General features: G+C 35.0%; 1 protein-coding gene across 4 annotated transcripts in view; it reads right to left on the bottom strand.

Moving 5' to 3' along the window:
• Mhcl (Myosin heavy chain-like) overlaps positions 1–27,611 on the bottom strand; it is a 178,232-nt gene that overhangs the window by 72,279 nt on the left and 78,342 nt on the right. For all 4 annotated transcript variants that reach the window (XM_053761585.1, XM_053761586.1, XM_053761588.1 and 1 more), the window contains 10 exons: positions 27,365–27,475; positions 26,488–26,617; positions 25,893–25,989; positions 25,446–25,569; positions 24,657–24,804; positions 23,944–24,044; positions 23,573–23,697; positions 23,211–23,386; positions 22,868–22,953; positions 22,160–22,295 (listed from right to left, as the gene is read on the bottom strand). In XM_053761585.1, the coding sequence (XP_053617560.1) occupies positions 22,160–22,295; positions 22,868–22,953; positions 23,211–23,386; positions 23,573–23,697; positions 23,944–24,044; positions 24,657–24,804; positions 25,446–25,569; positions 25,893–25,989; positions 26,488–26,617; positions 27,365–27,475 (1,234 nt within the window). The remainder of the gene's footprint in view (positions 1–22,159; positions 22,296–22,867; positions 22,954–23,210; positions 23,387–23,572; positions 23,698–23,943; positions 24,045–24,656; positions 24,805–25,445; positions 25,570–25,892; positions 25,990–26,487; positions 26,618–27,364; positions 27,476–27,611) is intronic.

The raw sequence follows: 27,611 nt of genomic DNA, 5'->3' as shown, positions 1-27,611 counted from the left end.
GATAACTGAACTTTATTCATTTGTAGACAATACAATCGTGTCTATAAATAATCATAAAATTATGATTATTTATTTAACATAGACAAGAACAGGAAAAAAATTTGGCCATCTTATATACGACATGATACAAGGAAGCTTTAATTTTCGAGTGTGTTATTGCTCACGATGGTGTCAGATTTTATTGAAGTATAAAACACTAGAAGAGGAAAAGGAATGCCAAGGTGATTCATGATGAAAATAGACGAGGCAGTCGTATAGGAAGGAAAAATAAATGGCAGAAAATATAGTAAAATTTAAACTATTCCATCAACAAGAATCTAGGTTTTTAAATTAATTGACGATGGCTACTTTACGCAATAGCGCTGCGTCATGTAATAAATCAACAAGTTAGCGCTAGTTGTTCTATATTAGATTATTTATAACTATAACTATTATAATATATGCTTGTAATAAGATTAGGCAACGATCTTCCGCAGGCTAATACTTAATTTAAATTCAGCCATTTTAAGATGAACTGGTCTAGCAATGTAACATCAATTAAAATAATACTTTAATGTCAAGAAATGTTAAAACTTATAGTTGAAATAATAAACATAATGTAAATTATGCGTTGGTAAAAGAATTCGTGTGTCGCGAATTAGTATCATATAGATTGGCAGTATTTATAAATATAAGTATATTTTCTAGTCCAATGGTCCATTCAATTTTGGCCAATGTTTTCCATTTCACATCACAAACTACTTCTTCTACAAGTCTTATTTCTATATAAACCATTATTTTCCTGTGAATTGGTTTTCTTTGTAAATAAATATAAATTCCACATTGTTGACCCGTGGTTCGAAATGATTTAGTTGCAGCTATTTTGGAGGTGTGGGACGACATTGGATGCAAAGGAAACATTGAACATAATTAGGTTAATTAAGGAGATCCTGGTCTATTTTTTTTTATCTGAACTAAAATGTATTTAATTTGAACAAAAATGTAGCCGACACGACTTTTGATAAAAATACAAATAAATTATAAGCAACACAGTTTTTAGCATCCTTAAATAATAAATAATAGTGGCATAGCAAAATGTGATTACAAAAAAGTGTGTTTTAGTGATCTAAATCACATTTTTTAGATGATTTTTGTAGTGTAAACAATGAGATCTACCACATGTAAATTAACGAAGAAAAAAAAAAGAAATTACTTTCTTGTGTAGCATTCGTCTGCCAGCGCACGGGCACTCTGCCTCGACACATTTAAGGCGAATCGCACTCCAATAAAAGCTAGGATCACAAACATAATTCACTTCACTTCAATCCTTCCTTCACTCAACTTTTGATCACAAAATAATCGAATTAATCGATCGAAAGTCTTAGGGATTAAGAAGTAAGGAAGTAAATCCTTATGACGATCGAGAGCTAGGAAGTCGATCGCGGAAGTTAACGATAGCGAAAGTGCGCGCGAGCAGCATGCGTCTCAATGTAAGACTGCGCGCGCAAAGCGGCAAGACAGCAAGACCCCGGCGCTGCAGCATTTTGACGCTCACGTAATCGGCCAATTTTCGTTAGTCCATCGACTTTTGTTCTGACCTTAGTAAGCGCAAGGATAAGGCGTGCAATTGAGCGGTCAAGTTGGCGAAGTATTGCCTTGGTGTCTATATTCGGATATACGCAATTGCTTTATGTATCGAGGTTGACTTGTTATTTATTTCTGTATGTAGTAGTACTCATGTCACCTTAACTCGAAATAGATAACCTTAAATCGATATGTAATTCTATGATATTTTATTTTTAGTAGTGATATAACATGTTGTCAATGTTATTTTAATTTTCGATGTTTTGCTGTGTGGAGTATCAGAAAAGTAAAGTAATTATATTCTAATCTATATAAAAGTAAGGTTCTTTATAAAGATTTATATTTATTGCATTTTTTTATATTATTTGCAATTCACTTGTAATTTATATGACGAGAACAACATCATCAGCATTTTAATGTAACCCCTGCTATCAACAATTGCAATTCGTTAACAGAACACAATCACATACAAATGTTCATGAGACCAAAAGCTCGTAAAATTCATAAAGAAGACCATCGACAGATAACCCGAATTGGCTCTGAATTTATTCTCATTTCAAGGTACAGTCCACTCCATTAACACACATAACTAGACCTCCACCCGACTTCAAAATCCGAGAATTCGCAGCCAAAACGATGTACTGACGCTGACCGAAAATAACCATATTCACGATGACATTTATAATGCAAACTGCATAATGTCATCGCGAATTTGGTCATTTTCGACAAAACATCGTCATCGCAGAATATCATTGAACCTCTTTCGCAAGAGACATAATACTATTCTGTTATATATATGCTTGTCGGGTACATTTATAACAGAAATAAATTGTAAGAAACACAGTTTTTACATTCACATTTATAACAGAGGATAAGTGGTGCGAGAACACACTCAAGAAAACAAAGGTCGCGTTTTGTTTTCTTTTTTTTTCGAAATTGACCAAAAGTTGCATTCTGCGTTATGTCGAGACGTTGACGCTGTTAACTGTACTACCAGTAACATTAACTTTTCTCTCTGACCTCTAACAAAATACGTAAAACACAGACGGCTTCAGAAGACACTACAGATAAAAAAGGAAATGTTTTTGCAAATCGACCGACAGAAGTGATAGCGAACATAAACAAATACATTTTTAATGACGCTTACAATTACATAAATTAAACATCGTTATTTACTCCTGTAAGTCGATTTGAAAATATTGGAAAAGAACATATTAAAAGCAAACGATAAGTAGTCACTGAAATAGCGAACCTGTGAATTCGTTTAACTTGATCAGAAAAATAATTTAATTGGCTTATTCATCCCAGGAAATTGTAAACAGCAATAGTGGAAACGATTAAATATCAGAGGAAAAAATCCAATTCAAAACAAATTGATTGAGTTGAGAAATTAGTCTTTTACGGGCAATTTTAAAAATGATGTACCTAATTCTCAATGCTACAAAAACCTCTAATTCACGCACAAATCACGACCGACATGATACCAACCCAACACTGCCACAAATTTTTTTTTGAGTGTTCATATGACTACTAATCACTAGATGGCGGTAGGTAGTCGTAAAATTCATGTCAGATCCCTTTAGGCGACTTAAATAAAATCTGACATTACACTCGAAAGAAAAAAAAAGACCACAAAAATATAATGGAAGGATTTTTATACGGACACATAAAAAACATTTCCTACTTTATCAAACAATAAAAGTTCCAATTTTATGCAACAAACAAGTTTTTTTTATACGTAATAATATTAGATAATACAAATGGCACCAATCTGAAACCTGATTGGCCGAGATTGCAATTCTGACCAAACGTCTTCGAGAATATTCTATTAATATGTTCATTAGCATAACTACACACGTTATGTATCGTTCGCACCATTCTATATTTTATTGCACCGTTAACCTACAATATATATGTTTGGTAAAAAGCACATACGTCTATCAAAATATAGAGAGAGGTAAATCAAATAATCCGTTATTAATATCCATATTGTACTACGTATAAATATGGGAGTTATATTATACGTTGAACAAAGACAACGTGGAAAACGAAGTTTATAACTTTATACGTAAACACTATAAGCGTGCCATATATTAAATAAATAAAAATATCGTTGTGTATCCATCTATAAAAAAACTGCGTTTAACTTCATTTGATTTTCCGTAATAAATAAACTTGCATAAGTCGGTAAATATACAAAAAATATAGGTAGGTATATTTAACACGATTATTTTATTGTATACGATCTACATTCATTAAACGATAACTTGTTTTTTTCGTCATAATAATCTTCTATGCTGCCATAGACTTTTGGAGCTATTGTCTGTGCGTTTTTTCTTTTTAGTATGTGAATGTGAAGTAATTTATGATGCAAAATAACAAGATTGGTTAATTTACATATATAGATTATATAGGAACATGGACCACGACGGGATATGTCAGTGTTTATGTAATTACTAATAACTTCACATGCCATGTTTTTAGATTATAAATAATATAATTACATAAACTTATGTAAGCCTGGGTCTTGGATAGGTTTATACGTAATCGTGTGTGTGTGTCTACGTGCTTTGGACTGTAGGATGAGTTAGTATTTAAACCTAACACTAGTATTCTGCCGTCATAAGCGAAATTAATCCCTAATGGGATGCGCTTGAAAGTGTTCAACATTTATTAACAACGTGTAGAAATGTCGACTCAAGCCGTTATTCTGGCTCTCATGAGCTTTGATTGTGTACCTTATGTACCTATACGGCTTATGTACCTATTTTAGGCGCAAATCTCCGTGCACACATTGAGGCTGTCAGTATTTTTATATTGAATTCTTAAAAAAAAATTAACCTTGCTTGTGGCAGTAGATATTGGCCATTATCATTCGGAAAAAGGAAGATATGAACACGCTAGGTATACATCGGTTCTCATAGCTTGGGCCACATAAGTATTATCGGAAACGACAAAGCAGCTTGCAAGAAAAGGTGGTTAAACTCTTCTGGGGCCAGAATCCAGACTTCCCTTCATAGCTTATGAATAACAAACGGGCTCATGAGCTATTAAAGAAAGAATAAACGTAGAATCCAATATAAGATGGAGAGGAATTGCAGGTCTAATAAGTCAAAAATCATCAAACCCACAAATCAAGCTCCTACTAAAACAGAGCAGGACCAACTTCAGAATAATATAAGAGTAATTAGCATTCTTACAAACTGTCAGTTAAAAGGCACCTACAATGGTAGGGCAAAGGGATTTAAATATTAAACGGATAATTTAGCTGACATCGTGACATACACTTAATGATAGTAGATCTAAGCGATTTCATGTAAGCACATAAATATTATAATGCAAACTAGGACAGTTTTGTACTTAGCAAGAAACATTATACTTTACGTGAAATATTCTGTTTTCTAAATTGTAAGTAGGCTTACTGGAGAATGATGGTCTCGATAAGAGTCTTTCACTGCATTCATGTTTTTGATAACAAATCTTGGTCATAAACCAACTTGATTTATAACTATTCTATTAAGGAAGACTTCGCCAAATGTATTTTTTTTTGTTATTTAGTTGTTTATACTTTATCTCAAAATACAATTAATAAAGGTACAAGAGTATAACATATTTGAGCAGATTATGATAGCATTAAATAGATTCATATCCTTGACGGTTTTGTAATAACTTAGTATTTTGTTTCCCCATCAACAATCATAAATTGACGACCATTGCAGTGGAAACAAACCTTTACACACTCGGGCAATATAGGTTATTAAAATCAACTAAAAATATCTTATGAATAGTCAACACAATAGCGGTGCCTTAGTATCATTGTTACTTACCTGTTAAAATAAAATAATATTTAAAATCAAAATAAATAAATGAGTTACTCTATTCGCCAAATTATAGTACACCACATTGTATATTGTATCCTAATATTATAAATGAGAAAGTTTGTGAGAATGTATGTGTGTATGTTTATTTATGACCAGGAATAACACAGAGCGTACTTTTCATCACGAAATTATCAAGGGAGAGAAGCCCCGGGACGCAGGTATTCATCATATATCATTCGCACTGCTTAGTCAAAGTTAACATTCACGAACATTCGATGTAACTAAGGGAGGGCTAAAAGGTCCCAAACATAAGGGCCGCCAAGCTCAAGGTGCTATCCTCACTCACTGACCGAAGACCATGCATGTTCGAGCCAGACCAGTAAAATCCATTAGCATAAATCATTTTATTGAAATGCGATCTGAAAGGTTAATTAAGCTTAAGGGGAGTCCAGCTACATTATTGCTGACATAAATATTTTTAATTTATGATGCGATGACGATGAGGATGAAAGGGAGAATTACCATGATAATGATTTATATACTTTTGTAATAAATATTATAAAGAAATAAATAATTTAATAAATATATTATGACAAATTATACATATTGAGCTAGCCCCAAAGTAAGTTCGAGACTTGTGTCATGGGATACTAACTCAACGATACTATATATTATAACAAATACATATATAGATAAACGTCCATGACCCGGGCCAATCAGAAAAGATCATTTTCCATCATGACCCGACCGGGGATCGAACCCGGGACCTCTCGGTTCAGAGGCAAGCACTTTACCACTGCACCACCGAGGTAAATATTACACTCACAGATTTATGGCATAGGGCCACAACTTCAATACACGCGAGGACATTAAACAGGTATAATACGATAAAAAGTTGCAAACGTTATGAGGCTATTGCATATTACATTCATTAAAATCGAATTCAATCATTTTGGTTTAATATTCAAATGCTTCGATTACATTTTTAAAACGAAAAAGATTTGTTTAGAACTTCTTTTCTTTTTAAAATACAATAAACAAATATCTAAAAATCTCCATGGATCTTTATAAAGTGGTTCCACAAAGAATGGAAACTCGTGTGACATTTGTAGTTCTACCACAATACAAAAAATATTGCCGTGGAAGCCGCAGTTGTACAAAAACGAAATCGTGACAGGCATAGATCGCGTACAGGATATACGAAGACAATCATCTATATGTCACAACAACGCCGGCGCACTGTGAATCCTGCCTCCAGCGACAATGCGCCGGCGCAGACACTCCTACCGTTTCCGAATTCTATTACACAATATTTTTATGCTATATACGAGACATACATATATCGTGACTATGAGACAGTAATACAATAGACTTGTTTTGGATGTGATGAGGCGAAAAAGAGACATTTACTGAAAAAAGTAATTCAGAACTCCTTTGTGAATGGTGCAATAAAGAGTTAATCTATCTATGCGGATGGTTATATTGGGAGAGAAAGGCCTAAAAAAGAAATGAATTAATTGTATTAAGGAATATAAGAGTTGATGCATAGATAATGTAGAAGTAAGTACAACTGGAGAGACATTTTGCGCCGACCCCCGACAATGGGATATCGTGTGTAAAATATAGTATAGTAAATGCCTAATGAGTACTTAATCCATATCCATACTAATATTATAATGAGAGAAGACTTGTATTTTTGTTTTTTTTTTTTAATTCTAATGTAATTTGGCACAGATACAGAAGAAAACTTCAGGAGTAACCTAGTCAGTTTATAAAGCCACGAACGCGACCTCATGCGGAGATGAGACATACATCACTACTATCGTAGTTCTCACGGTAGCTTACGAGTAGCTTCATGGCGCAGCTAGTAATGACCTACTTTAGTATTTATTTTAGTTGTATTCAAAAATCAGCTGTCAAATAAATACATTACTGTATCCTATTGTATATTAACAAATATCTAAGCTTTCTTTGGTTAACCAATTACAATCTTGAATCGAAAATTTTGAAAAACGAACATAACAATATCATTTCTGACAGCATTTAGATTAAAAGATATTGAAGGGATTTACGAATAGTAATTAAAGTATTGATGTACAAATCAAGTAGTTATCGATCGATTGGAATCGATTGGAATCGGTAGGAAGGTTGTTGATTGATCGATCAAAACTTTCTTTGTTAATTGTAAAGGGAAATGAGTGTCATGACTCTGATGGAAAATTAAACGGCTGTTCACCAATTCGGGTCAACTTTTATTTGCCGAAATACAGTTTGTGCAATTTCATGACTTCCGTGGCCTGTGGTCATCATGCCGGACCTACAGTGTAGCAGACTGTAGGTCTCGAATTCGATCCCCGGTCAGGTCAAGATGGAATATGATCATGATCTATGTTTATAGATAAACAAAGATCATGATCATATGTTGAAGAATATAGTATAGTTAAGTTAGTACCCTAATAATAAATGTGTAGTTTGTCCTATACTTCCACACTAATATTATAAATGCGATACTCCGTTTGTCTATCTGTATGTACGTCTGTTCCACTTTCACGGCTAAACCGCCTTAAGTTAAAGAACCCTGTTCAAACATAGGCTTAAATTTTTTTTTCAAAAATCTACCCCTAAATTTCTATAATTCGGAGTAAAATTTAGTAAATATATTTAATTTGAAAACATTGTTTGTTATACGAAAATTGTAAATTATTACTATCGATAAGATAGAGAAAATGGTTGAAATAATTCCCTGAGTAATAAAAACGGTTCGGCAGCGATGGGTACGGTACTATAGTATGTCATTGATTCGTGAATAGTTCAAGACTCCCGGGGCTTCGCGGCTTCACAGAAACAGAATACAACGAAGATGATAGAGAGAAATAGGAAACATTCCGCCAAATGTGACTTACCTTTGGTGTAGCAGGAAACTGATATCAGGCATCCTGCTGTTGGAAATTTGTTTTTTACAGAAATATCCCTTACCTGCAACAAAAATTACACGAATAAATTTCTTTTTCTCAACTAAACTGAAAAAATATATTTTTGAGCGACTAATTAGGTACGTAGGGAATAAATGTCTGACGTTTCCGTCAGGTCAAAACAAAGCAGAAGGTGCAAATCCCAAAATTAATAACTGTGAGAATGGGTTATGGCGTTAGGTCCCATATTTGTACATTTTGTGGAATAAATTAATAAAGTGGTTTCAAAGACAGTGAGGGTTGAGAAAAATAAAGTGGGAAAGCTGCGAAAGAAACCGGGAAAATTCTCAGATCAGGGTCTGTGTGCTACGAATTTTTTTGCGCATTAGTTTTTTTTTTTTATTAAGAACTTCTGGAGTGCAATCATACAACGTATTACGGTCCAATACACCATTGAACCGTGAATCCTTTAATAAATCGCTTTGCGTGATACACGCGCCTTGATCGACATTGTAATGAGACCATTATTAATTTTAAAATGTTAAGAATAAATTTCAATTTAAAAAAAGTTATGTGGTGTATATAGATTAAGTACGCAGTGGATTTAATTATACCTACAACAGTGTACCTAACTAGAATACCTACAATATTTCCTTCGCGAATGTTCGAATAGACAAATGAAGTTTATTGGCTACTTTAGCAGTCGTGTACGTAATATTGAGCAGTACGTTCGCGTACTGCTCAATATTGCGCATGCGCATGCCACACACTTGCACTCCCATATATTCATATGTCCAAAACGCTAAATTTCAAACTTAAAAATTAGATGGGTAAAATAACAATCGAGAAAATATCTCAAGCTAAATAAACAAACAAATAAAATTACCTCCGCATTTATATTAGTTAAGATAAGATTAGAACAAACTTGTGCCCGTGGCTCCACTCACATGGATTTCCACGGTAACAGTTATTTTTCCGGGATAAAAGCCAAAATGCAAAAGTCCATGAAGACACGTTTAGTAGATAAATTGTGATGAGGCAACAAACAAAACATTTTTTATACCACCAACCGGGGAACAGGCTCTTTCGTCTTTTACAATAATAACTGGGACTATGATTGATTAAACTGATAAAAAAAACTTACATAGCTAGTTATAGTTTTTATAAACTATATTGCGTACATCGAACGCACTTTCCCTTCATATAGCTATTACTACTCCATACAATCTTGTGTTTGTATGAGAGTTCAACGCAAAAACAAAAACAATTATAGTTTGAGAGGCTTACTTTTATAATTACTTTTATACAAAAAAGTAATTTAAAATATATTTCAGGCCTATGAGAATGACATTGGTGAGTTTCTCTTGACTTACTTTTGTAGCTTACCGAAATATCATAATCATCAATTAATTTAAGAACATTGTTCTTGTCGGTGGAGCATTTTCCATCTAATTCTGTCCTCAGCCATCGATTTCACCTCCCTATACGACACGACCTATACCTTTTCTTTTATTTCATCTAGGAATTCTTGGCTTTCCTTTACCGAAATATATTCAAATAATTTTGTTTTGCCCATTCAAGTGCTAAAATCTAGCTTAATGATTATTTTTTACCTTTGTAAATTCACGACTTATTATCTTCTTAATGATTTTAAAACAGGCTGTTTTGAATAGAGTCGATGAAAATTTCAGAATATTGTAAAAAAGCTTAGTAAAAAGATGTGCGCTCTAAATAAAATAGATATATCATTGTGATAATTTATATATACTATAACAATGCCGCTAGATCTATTTCAAAAAATAATAAAAATAAACTCATCCATCATAAACTTACATTTTTGAAACAACTTATTTAGTTATTTTTGAAATTATATTTTTGAAACAACTAATAAAGCTTATAATAATTAAGCTTAAAAAAATAGCTTTTTTCGCCAAGATATTACTCAATCGTGATGTCACGTTAGAGTATCATCGGAGCGTTTGGACGAGTCCAAAAATCTGTGATTTTGTTTTTGTCGTATCTTTGAATGTATTGTCATCATTACAATAATTTTTCACTGGTGTTTCTAATAATATAAGGGCCTTCGAATAGTCGTCAAAATAAAAAGTTGTTATCTAGGGCAGATGCAGCAGCGGCATTGTTTTCAATTAAAGATAATTAAAAACATGTTGTTTTATACTTGTAATATGTTTTAAGACACTTTATATGTATCAGTGAATGCTTAACTTAATTAAAACATTTAGAAAGTTTTAACTGGCGATTCTCACACTCGGTAAAGTTTTAATGCCTATTAAACCTTCTTGGAAACAGTAAATGACTTATTGTAAGTGATTATAATCAGAACAAATTATCATACTATGAACACTCGTGTATGTTGTACACACTTATGTTGTGTACGACGTTCGCATTACAAATTGACAAGAATATTTGCCTCCAAAACGGTAATTTTCGCCGGAATGCAGTTGAATCTCGATCGTTACCCAATTATATTAACGTCTCGGTATTGAGAAAGTTTAACAGATTCTTGGATTAAAACTGAACCGTAAACCAACGTGGTCGTTGTCAAAACAACACGTTTCCAAGACAAACTTGTAACCGAAGCAATAATTATATAATTATTTTCTCTCCAATATATAACTTAATCGAATATATATGTATAATACACAAAAGAAAGGACTATAGGTAACAATTAGTTATATTATTGTGGGAGACTGGTGCTTAAACTAGACTAAAAGCCTGGTTGTTTATTTTGGTATTCATTCACCGTTCGTTCGTATTGATCCATCCTACGTCACTTTATCCCATTGCTTTAGGGTTACGGGTAGACTAAGGAAAAAATAATTAGAAGGATGATGCCACAAAAATCAATGCGGTACGACCCACAGTTTTATAAAAAAGAAATAGAAACATCTTGATGTTTTGCTATGCGCGCTCTATAACTGAGAAAACTACAAGAAAACAGGCACTCACGTTATCTTATTTGTATGGTAATAACCATGTTAATTGACTACATTAAATACAGTGTTATTTCTAATTTGATAATTTCATCAAGTATTCTAATTTTAAATTTTCTATTAATGTTGTTGGGAACCCGACATTCGACATTTTCCGACATTTTGAAATCGTGTGCAAAAAAGAAAGAAAATATGTAAATCTACATATTTTTACATGTGTGTGTGTTCTACTATATAACTAGAATGAAAAAAAAACCAAATAGAATAATTTATCTACGGTATTATAATATCCTAAAAAGTCGAATGCACAAAAATATAAGTGAAGCCTTAGGGTACATAAAGAAGAAAAATTTTAAACAATGAAAACAAGATTCAAGCTTTTACCTTTGTCGGCTCTACTGACTAATAATTTGATCCAATATGTATTGTCTCGTTTGAGTTGTTATTATAATTGACCTTTTAAACAACTCACGTTCACACATACATTTTCCATTCTTTATTTTAATCAATTATTAATTTATTACACGCATAAGTACGTACAAACAGTGTCAGTCTAAATTAATTACAATTTTAGTACTACTACAGCGGCATATAGTCCCCTGTGAACTAATATTATATGCACCGTTTGTGATATGAATTGAATAGTACAATAAAACTACAGTTTCACTATTATCAGTCGGTGACCTGTCATAATTTCAATTATCATTGAGTTTAATTTATTCAATCATACAGAACTTATTGCATTTACAATCATAAATATATGTTCAATTTATGCGTACAAATACAAAGGTTCGCCACAGTTTTATCAAAGAAAATGGATGGTTGACGCACCGTACGAAGAATTATGTATCACAAGCTTTTATTTTAATTGCGATGTTGCCAATTTTTGTTCGAGTGGAATTTTACAACTCAATTTTGAAACAGATATCTTCATCTAGCTGAATTGTTCCTTTATTTGGCATGACAATGTATATGTATATCATAAATGATGAATTTTTAACTGTCAACGCCTACTGAGGAGTGTTATAAGATTGATGTGAATGTGTGTTTGTCCTCCTTTCACATCAAAACAGAAATAGTTTGTGATGATTTTTGGGCTAGAGCTAGTTGGAAGACTGGAGATTGATATACTTTTAGCGAAGCGAAGCCGCGGGTAACATTTAGTATGGATATAAACTGAAGCATCGTATCTTATGTACATAAGATACGATTGCTTGGTGAGTCATTGCAAAATTAACTATTTCTTTTACTGTCGGTTGTTTTTTTCCTTTATGCTTTATGTAATAAAGTTATATCAAACAAACAAGATTGTGGAGAACGGTATAGTTAGGTCTAATTAAATTACAATATAACACGGCGCAATTAACATGCGGTTTGCGATGTCATTAAATCTTAATCGCGGCCTTATGTAAGATTACATCACGTATTATAAACCGTGAAAGTTAAAATATAACTCATTACACATTAACTGCGTTTGGACTGCCAGAACTAAAATGTGGACTAGTGAAAACGTTGTTGTTTCAGAAATTTCTAGATTTCGGGGGAACGGTGGATCTTTTTTGATAGAAATGACAATTACTTGAATTACTTTTGTGAAATTTTCGAGCACACGAGCGAATACAAAATTGTTGGAGCTGTCGCTATGATAATCATCAACAATGCATAAAAACAAACGCTTAAAAATAGAGTAATAGATATCAGAGAAAGGTGTATTTATCTCATAAAAGGTTCTTTTCCAGTCATGGAAAAGTAACTTTAGACCTCGTGGTTGCAAAGTCTAAAATCGTAATGTATTTAGATTATTAATTAAAAAAAAATAAAATCTGTTAAAATAATATGTTTTGCCTCGTTCTATTAATGTTAGAATCTATTTTAACTTTTTTATAAGTAAAGAAACAATAAGTAATAGGGAAATAATAAGCAACGCGGCGTGTAATTGCTCGTTAAACATTGCTTTGTTGCTTGAACACAACAGGAAATTTCAACAAGTTTAATCAAGTAATGTTAAAAATTAAACGTAATCCTCTTTCCATTGATTTGTTTGTAAAATCCCTCATTTGAAGCGGTGTTATTAGGGGTCGTCCATGTCACAGCTTACAAAGTATCATTTATAGTATAGCTTTCATGCAAGCTTTCAACTTTATGTTAATGCTAATCAAATATTCTATAGGGGAGATATCTTAATGCATGATCATAAAATCCCAATTTACTTGCTAACAAGAATGTGTCCTATAATTTATATTTGACTTTGAGAAATTCTGTTTATCACATTCGAGAAAGATATCTCCTTTCCTAGTTCGAAACGTTTTTAGCAGAATTTTTTAAATAAAATATTTTTGAAAAGTCACTTTATTTAACAGCAGCGACGCCCTCGCCGTTTATATATAAGATGTGTTAAAACTTTAAATTACAGAATGACAGCTTTTTTTCCATGTTCTGGTGTCTTTTCTAATCATAGCAGTCGTAGTGTATTATACAATGGTATTTCCGTATAATTTATACTAGTAATGGCAGCGGATTTGTAACGAAATTTGGTAGGTCGAAGTGCTGTTAACAGTATAATAAGCGGATGAAATAATGACGATGTCTTCAAATGAAAACTCCAAGGAACTCAATGTAAGAAAGCACACCACACCGAGTTTGTTTACTATTCGTTAGCACTACAAATATATTATTTCATTTTAGTAGAGCGCCCACGTAAGTTCTAAATATTAATTGTTTATACATTAATTGTTTGTGGAGTCTGCTCTGCGTAAGTTGGGAGATGACAACTGGCGAACCATAGCGAACAACTGAAGACTCTCGCTCACTCGTTTCGGTTGCCAAAATCCAATTTGCGGTCACTGAGCCACAGGAGTAAGTAAGACATTTGTTAGCTTTCCTACTACGCTCAAATGATTGAGTTTTATGAAGGTGTTTCATTATGTTTGTAGCACACTGAGCGACAGCTAAAACTGGGCTCGCCTGTATCTTATGTAACACTGCTTACATAACTTATTGGCTTTAATAGTAGGGCAATGGGCAAATGGATTGAAATTTAGGATACATTCAAATAACAGCGAATATTTTAATCGATAGAAAATCGGATTGGTTTTTCTTGTAAGTACCATAACTTCTCAATTACGTCATCTCTGATATTAGTAAACTTACGAGAGTAGCCAATCAAAGAAATCCAAAATAATATCTGACAGCAACAAAATTTATTTGGTTCATTCATGATGCAGAAATTCATTCATTAATGATTGTATGATTAACACCGCAGGCGATACCATTTCTTTATTTAAAGAAACGTCTGACCCCATTTAATAACATTTGTCATAGCCACATTTGATCCGGTAATAAAAACTTGAAAAAAATTGAAATGTCATTTTCTCGCTTCCTACTCTTGAATATGTGGATTTAAATGTTGTGTTAGTTGTTAACTGACAGTTCATCAAATTGACATTTAAAAACTTGAATAATAATTTCGGCTACGGAAAACAATAACCTGGCAATGAGGTGAGCGGACCGTTGGCACAGATCGGAAGTAAATGATGTAACATTTTAAAAGTTGTTGACTCTTGCGCAACTATACCTCTGCGAGACTAAGCGGGCCACAGCTTAGTGAATGGTATGGCATGGTTTTTCTTTTACACTTATTTTGCACAAGTGATCTAACAGACAATGAAAACTCTATTAGGTTTTCAGTCGCGTACACTTTCCAAAATCAGGGGCAGGGAACAGAAATAATATTGAGAATAGACATCATTGATATTCCATGTAACATTTTAGACTTTTTACGTCGTGATAGAAATAATCTTTTTGGAGTAGATAAAAAAATAAATCATGATGAAAATCGCGAAAAAAATTGAAGTTCTTGTCGATGGTCTTCTGTTTTCCATTTTCATGCCTTCTATTTCCTGCCATCGATTTTAACAAAATTAAAGATAAGACATTCATAAAAGTGTTAATCACGCTCGTCCGGTTTCTGGAGGCTCTGGTTTCGCTTCCCAGCGCGATCAATTATTTGAACTTGCGATCATAGATGTTTGCGTGCGGTTCAGGGTGTCTTCTGTCCTTTTCTGTGGTTGTGTCCATTGGACCCGTAATAGCTTAGCGCGTTAACTTAGTGCTAGCAAGCTGTTGAGTATTATATCCATTTATTTATATCGTGGTACAAGTACGGTCGGCTGCAAAGGTATTCCCTAGGAATAAGGTTTAAAATTATGACTAGACTTTAGCAGCCGAGACAATGTAATGGGATGAGGTAATAAAACTGGATACCAGCTTTTACTGGGTCGTGTCAAAGACCGAGGTCACAGTGGAGTAACGTTACGTTACGTGAGAAGGCTCACGCGTTCTCGACTGATCCTATACAAGTCTGTAAGTAAAATTCAGTTAGTATCGTGCGCACCGATTGCAGATGATCGAAAATGAGACAGCGATATGAGAAACAAAGATTTGCCTGCGCGCGCTATTTTCCCGTGGAAACAGTTCTTCTTTCAGGGACAAATAACCATTTGTCCTTCTAGTCTCTACTAGTATACATACATGGTAATTTATTTTCAAAAATCAATCTCCAAATTACATTATAGTATGGGGAGGGGGTGAATATTTTTGTTCCGCTTTCGCAGTGAAACTCACACGGGCGGAGCCGCGAACAAAAGCTAGTATAAATATATAGGGACATTTTCTTAATTTTTCGTCTCCGCTTCGCACGGTCGTCAGCATCCCTAGTGGTCAGACCACTGGCAAGCATATCATCTCTGACCTGAGAAGACTCATTTCATCAGACTCTCATCCTACTAGCTAAAATTACTTACTCGAGAAAATAATATATTCTGCAATTGGTTACATGATCACGAATAGCAGATTACTAATCCGAAATTTTCGTTATCGCTTCGGGGTAAAGCTTGTCCCCCATAAGCTCAGTGGGCCATGTGTCACATACCTACGTGCAGAAAAGGAGGTCGTGCATCGACACACTGAGACTCGGAGATCGGAAGTAAAGTTACGCAAGATGCAATTATGTAACACTTTGGACGTATTCGGCTCCGTTTTAATACATTATAATATGGTGTACTGCGACGGACACGTTTTGATAGTTCTTGTTTAGATTGGTGTTAGGTAATTCATCTGCTGCCCGTCGCCTATTGATGACAATTGTTTATGCATTGTCTCGAATCTTCGCGGTCGAGTTATACACTGTACGGTTTAAAAATAAATTTAAAAAGGATGTTCGACAAATACAAATAGGTATTTTAATATTTTCTTAATATAGTGTTCCGGTTTTACGTATGCATAGACTGTTTACTAATTAATATGTGTGACCCTGATGCTAAATGCCATATTTAATTAGGAAGTATGTTTTTGTTAAAGTTTAGTTTTTAAGCTATTTAAACATATTTGGCCGGAAATACCTACTATTAGGTCAAAAATAATTTAACATTTAATCGTAGGTCGATTCTGTCTAGACTAGACTAGACTACTACTCGTACATAAACACAATAAATAGGATCATATAAGTTTATTTATCTATAAAAAAAACATTAAACCGTATCATTAATATCAATATTACAGATTACTACACACACACTGAGCAAACTTCCTCGTGTTATCAAGGAAATCTTCCTGGTAGTACGAGTATCAAGACCCTGCGGTCGCGTTACATTGCATAACACTTTCACTCGAAGTTGTTTATTTTCGTCTCGCAGCCTCGCTGGCCGCAGTGCAGTTTACCGACCGGCAAACAGACTATTTCAAACGGGCTGCCTTTTCTAATGGGTATAAAAGTTCGCGTGTAATAATGCAACAACGGGTTATATGAGAATGCGTATGCACAAGGCAAAAAATAATACTAGATAGAGGTGCGCCGTACGATTACAAAAACTAAGAGCGTGAAAAAAGTCGCAGTGCACAGCCCAAATGGGACTCGCACTGGGCGTTTTCATATAGACCACTTCTGATTGGACCCTTTCTCATATCTGTTTGAGACGTAACACTATCATCTTTGTTTCTGCCAAACAAGTATTGCTTTTGGGCACGAGAGTAGACGTTATGGGGTCGCAAGTCACCGGATTATCGTGTTGTGGAATTTGTTTTCTTTCCATTGAGCGTAATAGCAGAATATTCTGACTCTTAACCGGACCATAAACCATTTTTGATATTTTATCATTCTGCCAAATTTGTGATAGATCACTACCATAAGATTTATATGATGTTGGGTGTTTCTCAGATCCTTTCGACTGCCGATGTCGCGTCATTACAATTTTTCAAATTTTACCATAGACAAGAATTACGTTTACTATCTGACTTTGGTAAATGTCAATTTCATGATTGATATTACCAATGATGATATTAAGAATTATGATTCTGGTAATAATTCCTTCTTCAAGAAAATTGACTGATCGTAATGACAGCGCGGCTGCAGCGGTCGAAACGTACTGCGAACCACGTTACTACGTACTGGTTATAGAACTGTTTTTTCTATCGTACACAAAACGTACTGACTGGTGACCGAACCACAAACGATATATATATTTACCATCATTATTTCCGCCAAAGAAACAGTGGAAACAGGTCACCACTATATATAATTATTTCTACGACACTTGTGGAAAAAGTTTTCGAAATTTCATGGTATGACGGTGTGATCGGTAAAATTATTGACCAGAGACAGAACCACAGATAAAATTCAATCATTATTCCGCCAAAGAGGGCTTTTGGTTGGTAGATAAACGTTACCGCTATTTTCAACGAAATCGATTAGAAACGTGTATGTACAGTGAACGAACCCTAGCTTTTGTTTTATGTTATTTTTAACACTGGCATCAAATCTTATTCAAGTCGCCTAAAGCCATCTGAGATGGCTTTTAAGACCAACCGGTGTGCTGTGCAGGTTTCTCCATGAAGATTTCCTCCACTATCTAATCATCTATGAAAAATACAATACATGTGACATGTGACATCACATGAGTAGGATTCGAACGAACCTTGCAGCCAATGACACATAAACCAACCCTGATTTCACGATAAAATTTGACGTTTTCGCACCAAAAGGAACCAATTTCAGCATGACTAATATCGTAATGCCAGCTCCACACTATCGCCGAACACCTGACAGATGCCGACGCGAATGCATGAGCATTGCGTAGTTTGTATGAGTGCTTTTATTTTCCTCAATGAAAAACCATCAATGTATGCCGAATCCGTCAAAGTACGGTAACTTTCCAACGATAGTGTGGAGCTGGCATAATGAGAATTAGGCTGAATAGTTTTGTTTACAACCGAAACCGCACACCATCACCGTGGCGTACTTTCGAGGAATTACGTGGTCCACCCACGGTAGGCTGCGCAGGCTGATTGTTTTTCCGGTGAATTGACAATACCCACCCGGGGAAAATTAGGCGCTTTCTCTTTACTGATGTCCCTTTATCCATAGTAATATAATAAGCCAAAATTTGAAACCACGAGAGTTATCTACCTATTGAATTCACCGCTATTTCCATCACCATTTATTTTATTTTATATTATTTTATTTCATTCACCATTCGCTATTGTAGATGATTATAAGTTATTGTTTCTTTATATATAATCTCAGGAACATTATAGTGTCAGTAAAAAAGTTCTTACACTATTTAGCTATTCACAAGAGCGGGCAAATATTAACAATTAGCTGCATCCCGCGGAGTCACATGTCATTTGTCATTCGATTTTTTTTTTAAGTTTCATGGCTCCATCATTCGCTAAAACGATGATTTTGCCAACGTCAACGTTGACATTGACATCTCAACGTTCACTTACGTTTTAAATATTATGAGCAGCGCCATCTACTTTATAAAGCGCCAATGACTATCGGACTTTTTGACGAAATCCTACGGGAATCGCGTACTTTCAAGAATTAACAAAAAAATCCACAAACTTTCGCCTTTACCTCAATATTAATCGGATTTGAATTCTTCTTATTTTTAGACAGTAAAGATAAAAACGTTTGTGTAGGACTTTAAACCATAATTTTGTTTATTTGGTGTAATAACGTCATTCGCAATTGTTCCACTCGGAATGGAATCCTTTTGCGAGTATTTCTTTTAGGTTAAACGAGGTTTTATCAAACAAACTCAAGACAATGCTATGTTTTTTCTCATTCTTATCAAAAGGTCGCGAAAGTTAAGGGCTACCTACTCACCTAAATTTAACGGTTATTGACACGAATCAAGGTCCCATAAAAACATTCCCAACCACCAAATAAAGTACCAATTTCTAAAAGCCATTATTTTTATGAGTCAAAACCAATCTGGTAGTATGTCGATTGTAATACTTTAAAAACAGCCGACCAAATCGCGTGTGGCGTGGCAAATGTACAGATATACGCCTAAAATTCCATTTTATTTGTTATAATATAGGGAGTCATTCCTTAAAAGTAGACTTCAACACTCTTTTAAGATCATTTCTGTTTTGGACAAACATATTTTATTTATTATTTATTTTGGACTAGTGTGTATGCGACTAATTGTCACGTTTATGTCGGTAGGTGGTCGTAAAAGTCATGTCAGATGCCTTTAGGGACAAATAGACACGGTAAAAGACTTTGTTTTATATTATGTACGTGAGTATATATATATATATATACTCACGTACATAATAGAGAATAAAAGAAGGATTAGGTATGTGTAAATGTTAGTATTCCAGATCATATCTGCAGTTGTTTTTGAGTTAAAAATAACAAAAATACAAAAGGTACCACAACCAACGTGAACCGATTTATATGTGGTTTTTTTGTATTTGATAGCTATTTTTTATGCAATGGTTCTTAGATATTTTTGATAAAAATCGGTTCAGCCGTTTAATGTTGTAGCGAAATGAATATTGAAAGACGGGTTTTTTTTAATTTGTCTAACAATAAACTTGGTATCTCTTATGTACTCCCTCTTTACCTGTGATAACCCTAACTACAAGAGTCAAGACCAGTGAAAGTAACTGCCAACGTAAGTAACATACTGTATAACAAATGCGTAAAATCGCTGTAATTAGAGATCGTTTCTTCATTATTTTTAGACAGCTACATGCGGTCATTAAAATATATATACATGAAATAACATCTAAAAATAGAATAGCGGTTGTTTTTATATGTTATATTAATAGCTCTGGGTGTATAGAATTATGGACAAAAAGAGTGACTACTTGGGTCCCGACTGAGGACTAAATATCGCAAGGCAAGTTGAATATGAGATGGTCCGTACGAACTGTCATCGGCCTTCGACAAGAAATGGCAACTGGCGAGGAATACAAGTGACTAGCTTTTGCCCGCGGCTTCGCCCGCGTTAATTTCATGGGAAAATCTCGGTCATTCTTTAAGAAAAATAATGAAGAGTATGTATACCAATTTTCAGCTTTTTATCTTGAATATTGTATTAAGTCCCATACAATCTTTCCCCCCTTTCGAAGGGGTTGAGGTTTAATTATCAGAAAAATCTGAAACACGTATTAATAAATTTATTTATAACAAATTTTCAAGTAACTAACTTCAACGGAATAGAACTTTCGTAAAATAGCTTTTCCTCCTTTCACCCCAATCGGGGTAGAATTTCCAAAAATTTTAGTGCTCACCTACACTCCCCTACGCCCAGTAATTTCGGCTGTACGTTGTCTGTCAGTCAATCAGTCAGTAACGCAAGAGTTTTATATATATAACGCAAGAGATTATATATATATATATATATATATATATATATATATATATATATATATATATATATATATATATATATATATATATATATAGATTGGAAACAGAACAGGCAGGCTGATAGTATAGGAATAAAAATATTAAATCTGATCTTTTACTTTTTTAAGAGTGTGGTCCACTCTTAATAAATAAATGCACAATACTCATCTGCCCACACTAAGCACTATTAAAACTTGTATCGCGGGTCCGATGGACCGCAGACAAATATTTGTGATCACAGGTACAAATATTAGCCCACGCTGGGAATCGAACCCAGGACCTCCAGATAGCGGACAGGAGGTCGGCAAAATATTTGTATTTACCGGTATAAGATATCTTTTCTACGTCAATGAACAACGGCAATTAGCTATCGGTTAACAGTTTCTCGTAGCCAATATGTCTTTATGCAAAAGAAGTGTAAAAATGGTTGTAAAAATTTACTATCTGACTATAACGAAAATTTAAGTCATGTGTAGTGTAATATCAATAATCAATAAGAAAATATCAATAGGGCTGCGAACAACAGTTATAATAAAATATAGTAGTGAATCACTAAAATGTGAAGGAACAACACAATTAAAGAACAAGTAACACACTAACTACACACTACTGATAAAATATTTCATAATGATTATGATTTAAACTGCGTTCATAAAATTGGCCACTTGTGTATAAAAAATGGGCTATTTTGTTACAAAACAACGAAAAAGAAAAAAATTACACAGGCCCTTTGAAATTATTTTCTATTCTAAATTTGTGCCAATGTTTGCGGATTGGCGGATTTTAACGACCATTGTTAGTGTCTTAACCGCCATTATCATACATTAACAAACGGTTATATTAAGTTGTATACATAAACCCCAAGGTTTCGCTCCCGTGGGTATTTCGGGATAAAAGCCCTATGTGTAATTCCAGGTTATATTCTACCCGTGTAGCAAATCTCATAACAATCCATCCAGAAGATTTTGCATGAAAGAGTAACAATCATACATACATAGATCCTCACAAACTTTCGCATTTATAATATTATTAGCGGCCCGTCTCGGCTTCACTCGCTATTTTTACCTTCCTCAGTTACCACACTATCTATTGGTGAAAACCGCATGAAAATCAGTGCAGTATATTTTGAGTTTATCGCGAACAGACAGACAGACAGACGCAGCAGAGGACTTTGTTTTATAATATGTAAGGAAGTAGGATTCTGACCTGAGTGAGTCCAAGCCTGTAGCTGCTGACGTCGAGGTCGAGCGCGAGCAGCATGTCGTCCACGAGCTGGCGCTCCGTCAGCTGCTGTGTGCTCTCTGTACTTTCGTTGTTCTCCGACGTCGCCAGCAGACGGTATCTGGTAACACATCATTATTATTTCCTGAGGGCTTACCATCATCTCTTAAAGCGATCCACTTTCAGATCTAAACTAATCTGTATCGGGAATTCGTATCATGGAGTTAATTTTTTGTATGAAACCGATTAATTTTAGGTTCATAAATTAAACTGATCATTGGAATCGTTCTGTAAAAGTTGGTGGTAGGCCCCCGGGGCTTACTTCACCAATTTTTATTTTATTTATTTTATTTTCGGGGGTGTTACAGCGAAATATATGGTAAAGTTAACATGTTTCGATATTGAAAACTATGCTAATTACAGCACCTATTGAATATTGTCAGATATTATTCCGCCTATTTATTAAATATTATATTGTAATTTGACAGATAAAACTAATTGCTAGATGAATCTGCCCGATCCGTCCTGAGCCCGTCGGAGCCCAGGGTTTCCTACGTCTTTTTTCGTTTCCACTTCGCATGGTCATCCCGACATGTCGACATCTGCCAGTTAGTCCCGTTAGCAATGAATTTGATCTGAATCTGTAAATGAAGAAGAACGCAAATAGACAATGATGAGTAGTAAAAATATTACCTTCTTGTGAATTCCGACAGCGGCATGTGTTCGGGGAAGCCCTGTTTGTACAATCTAGCCGCTTCTAGAAGCTGGAATCCGCGGAACTGTTGACAAAATCATAATTTTAATAATTATAGTCAAAAATGTACTTCTTCTTTATACTACTAGAAACCATCTCGCATGATTAGGACCAATACTGTTCAAATTAGTTTCTTTCGGCATTTCTTCACTGCAGTTTTATGAGAAATACTATACAAATTAAAATTAATCGTGTGAAGATCTCAATGTCTGAATAAATGAACGTTAAGCAGGCAGCACACGAATTGGAAGCCGCCGTCTACTGTCAGTACAGCCAGTATACCTGTGAACGCAGCAGCGGCACGTTGACGTCATCGGCGGGGTCGCCGGGCTGGCTGCTGAGGAGGCAGCACACGAAGTGGACGCCGCCCGCGCCGCAGCGTCTCAGAGTGTCCACCACACCGTCCGCTACGAACTTCGCTTGGAGCGCAGTGGAACGCCGCTTCATGCCTGCCGTTCCTGAAAAAATATTTCTGTTAAGCTGTATTTGAGTCAAAAGAGATGAAAAATAAATTTTCATTTCGGAAATTATCAAATATCCATGGCTCTTTATGTAGTCACTTTACATGGACAGAACGAGACAAAATATATTTTTATCTTAAAGTATGCTTTAACATTTTTATGAATAACTGCTTAAAATGTAACCTGAGGTAAGGGTCCTCCTGATAGAAGACGCCCGGCGCAGCGTGCTGGCGTCGCCCACCGCCGCCGACCACATGCCCACGCCGCAGGCGCCGCGCGACCACGACGATAGACGACCAATTTCTTCACTAGAAACGTGTATTTAAATATAAAACACTTTTGTCAAAGAAAACAGTCATACCATTTTTTAAAATTTAAAACAAAAATGTTTGCATAAGTAAGTAAGTAAGTCCTCGTAATCTTACACTTCTTTCTCATAATAATTTATATTAAACAGGAAAATTCAAGAGGAATTAAAAAATATATTAGGTATTACAGCATATTTATAATAAATGCTTATCAATTACAAAAATAGATATGAAAATTATACAAACTTTTGACTTTCTTGCAGTAATGTGAGAGCTTTCTTGGTAACTGGACTTTCCCTACTTGCCTTCACCCAGCCGGAGACATCGTACAAAACTGGATTCGTTCCCTGAAAATAAATATATTTAGACACAACCTAATACTTAGGGCATGTCCCGCCCTAAAATAGGACCACTCCATAGCCTCGCGTGGAGTATCAGGCGATTAAGGGACACATAGCTTTGGCAACAGACAGGAAATTGCGAGTGTCAAGTTTATAGGCCACGTTAGGCGGTGAAGTTTGTTGTGTGTTTTTGAAAATAAAAAAAAAACATTCTGGAATCGAGCGGGAATTCTATTCCTTTTTTTTTCATCACATTAATATTTTCAAAAATAAGTTAAAAAACATGTGTGACATGTATAGCAAATCCATTTGTTGTGTTTTTATTCATTTTGGAAGTCGGCAGTACACTTAAGTGTTTTAAGTTAAATATATGTTTTTTTTTTTATTATTTACAATGCCTAATTGACCGCTATGTACGAGATAGATCGAGAACTATGGACATGTTCTATCTCATTTGGCTACGTGACTTTAGTTCATTGTCTTTGAAATATCATGTAATTTATAGATGACCCTAAAATGTTGACTTTTCATAAACAATATTTTATATATAACAATAGTTTTTTACTCTACACTTTACTTAATTGGTAAAAGCCCCGATTGCCCTGGAAGTACACGGACCTGCAGATGTTGCAGTATGAACTGGCGGTTGTGGGGCGCCTTCTTGATGAGGTAGTGCGTGTGGTTGGGGGCGCCGTAGTGAGTCATCACGCGCTCCAGGAATGTGTCGTCTGACGAACCGGGATACATGGACTCTTCGTCGAGTAACCTGGATTAAAAGTTTTTATATATTTACTAGCGGCCCGCCCCTGATTCGCTCGGATAAAACCATAATTAAAAAGTAGCCTATGTCTCCAGAAAGTTTCGGCTCATATCTGTGCCAAATTTTATCAATATCGGCCAAGTCGTTTTTGAGTTTATTCAATACAAACAAAAAAAAATACAAATCTTTTCTCTTTATAATATTAATATGGAATATGGATAAAGGCATTAAAGTATCACAATTAGGTCACAAGATCTTCTTACTAACAGTAAAATTAGCTTTTGTGTAAAAGGCACATTTTCTAACTATCATTTAGTAAATATAATCAGTATCACAATCATACACCATTGCTGACAAAACAGATAAATTATGGCTATGCCGCTTCTTGGCCCGGGAGAAAGGGCAACTTTAGAAGTGCTAGCTTGAAACATCAAGCCTCTCCATCACCTCACCTCAAGCCATCACTAAGGGTGCCGAAGACCGTACGAACTGGAAGAGTTAAAGTAGGAATGCCGACCCTAGGCTCCGACGCTTTATGACTGAAGGTGAAACCAGAGAACCGAGACATAACATCTCTCTTTCTCTGTCTCGCTCACCTGTGCGTTTTACCGGTTGCTTCCTAATTATAAGAAGACAAAGATTCTCACCATAAAAGTCCACGGCGATCGCACTCCCTCAAGTCGGCCTGCGAACTGCGCACGATCGTGTTCTGTGGAGACTTGTCCAGGAGCTCCACCATTGGACCCGGGTTCACGGTCTCTGATAGCCAATCTGACCAAAAATAACCAAAAATTAATTGAAAGATTTGAATAGAAAAGAATGTCAATGCCCTAGGTATTTTTTTCTTTTTGATGATCTATGCCAATTTCACAAAAATTTATACCTAACATATTTTATAAAAATTAGTAACCAAGTGACGTTACTAGAAGGGCTTAGCCCTATCTACCCACACATCACACCCGCAGAACATATCTTGTAGAACATACCATTACCACAATCTCGCTTATGCATCGGGGGTTAAAAACGGATGCGGATTCTACAATAAAGCTGCGACACTACTACACACACTACAACACTACAAATATTTATATTACCTTCCTCGGCGCCGTCATCGAGCGTGATGCCCTCTTGCGCGTATCGTTCCCGCGGCGCCACCAACATGGCTTCGTGGAACACGGCTTGCAGGCGTTCCTATAAATTACAGTTTGATTATTTCCTTAGACAATTAAATGGAGCGAATAGTTTATAGAGCGTTATGAATAGAACAACAAAACAATTTGTATAAAACTACGTGGTTGCTAAAGTTTAGAAAAATTAAAAAGCATATCTGAAATTTACCTTAAAGTTATAATTTCCAATGGGTCTCTATAACTATAAATAATGTAATATAGCGTACTGTATTATGGCATAATGATTTTTAAGAATATCGTACGAATAACGTTTTACGCATAACTAATATAAAGTTAATTATGCCACATTTGCCCGTATGCCAAAAAGCCAATTATGCCTTAGAACTATTATGCCAAAATATTTTATGTCACAATAGGTATGCCAAAGAACAATAGGACAAAAAAAAAGGGACCTCGCAATTTCCAATACATAATCTATTTATCTTTCTAGTCTTATTGAGTACTCGTAAAGCTTCTAACCGGTCATTATTTTGATATGAGTCGAGTAGCAAATACTCACCTGTAAGTAATTGGAGAGAAGTTTGGAGAGCGGTGCGCCGCTCTGCTGGCCGGCGCACATGGGGTTGTCCGCGCCCGGGCAGTCCAGCACTAAGAGGGACGATGACGTCCGGCACGATGTCGTCAGGCTCCTACATGTAAGAGAATTTATTTATTTATTTATTATAATTGCCGTCAGGACATAAATAATGATAATTTCCGATATTATTTATGTACATTATTTATTTTATTTTAAATTAAATTTTATTAATTTTATTTTATTTTAATAAAATCCATACACCACATCGTCCACAGTATATAAATACTCGCTTTTGCCCCGCGGCTTCGCCCGCGTTTATTTCGTCCGCTTACAACTTACTAGCTGCGCCCCGGGGCTTCGCTCGCGTAGGAATTTCGGAATAAAAAGTGCCCTATGTGTTATTCCAGGTTATATTCTACCCGTGTAGCAGATTTCATAACAATCGGTCGGTATCCGATAAAACTTCTATGTCTTCTACGATGTCAGCTGAAACGCTAGCCAGAAATACATACTCGATAATACTGATTATGGCGTAGTGGTAAAATGCTTGCCGAGAGGTTCCGGGTTCGATCCCTAATCGGGCCATGATGGAAAAAGATCTTTTTCTGATTGGCCCGGGTCTTGGATGTTTATCTATATATATACCTACCTATATGTTATAAAATATAGTATCGTTGAGTTAGTATCCCATAACACAAGTCTAAAACTTACTTTGGGGCTAGCTCAATCTGTGTAATTTGTCCTAATATATTTATTTATTTACTACTGAGAGTGTGTCTGTATAAGAGATTCTTTTTACAAAAATAGTCGCCGATCGATAATTGTAATATGAATGATATTAACGATAAATAGAATTTACCTGTTAACCAAAGCCGCGATGATGTTGAACGCTTCGTTGTATAGTCCAGTGACAAATGCATCAAGCGCTTCAGTGCCGGACAGTTCCCGCTCATTGGATGGCGATGGAGTTCTGGAAATCGAATATATACATTACTCTATATTGCACTAGAAAAAATATAGAAAATAATTCATAAAAAAGTGAAAGCACACAAAGTTAAAAAATATTTTGTCTCTTTCTATCACAACATGACGAAACACACTTGAAT

The sequence above is a fragment of the Plodia interpunctella genome, chromosome 21, assembly GCF_027563975.2.
Source record: "Plodia interpunctella isolate USDA-ARS_2022_Savannah chromosome 21, ilPloInte3.2, whole genome shotgun sequence".
In the NCBI taxonomy this organism is placed as follows: domain Eukaryota; kingdom Metazoa; phylum Arthropoda; class Insecta; order Lepidoptera; family Pyralidae; genus Plodia; species Plodia interpunctella.
The sequence above is the reverse complement of the archived record's forward strand: the minus strand, read 5'-3'. Positions and strand labels throughout refer to the sequence as shown.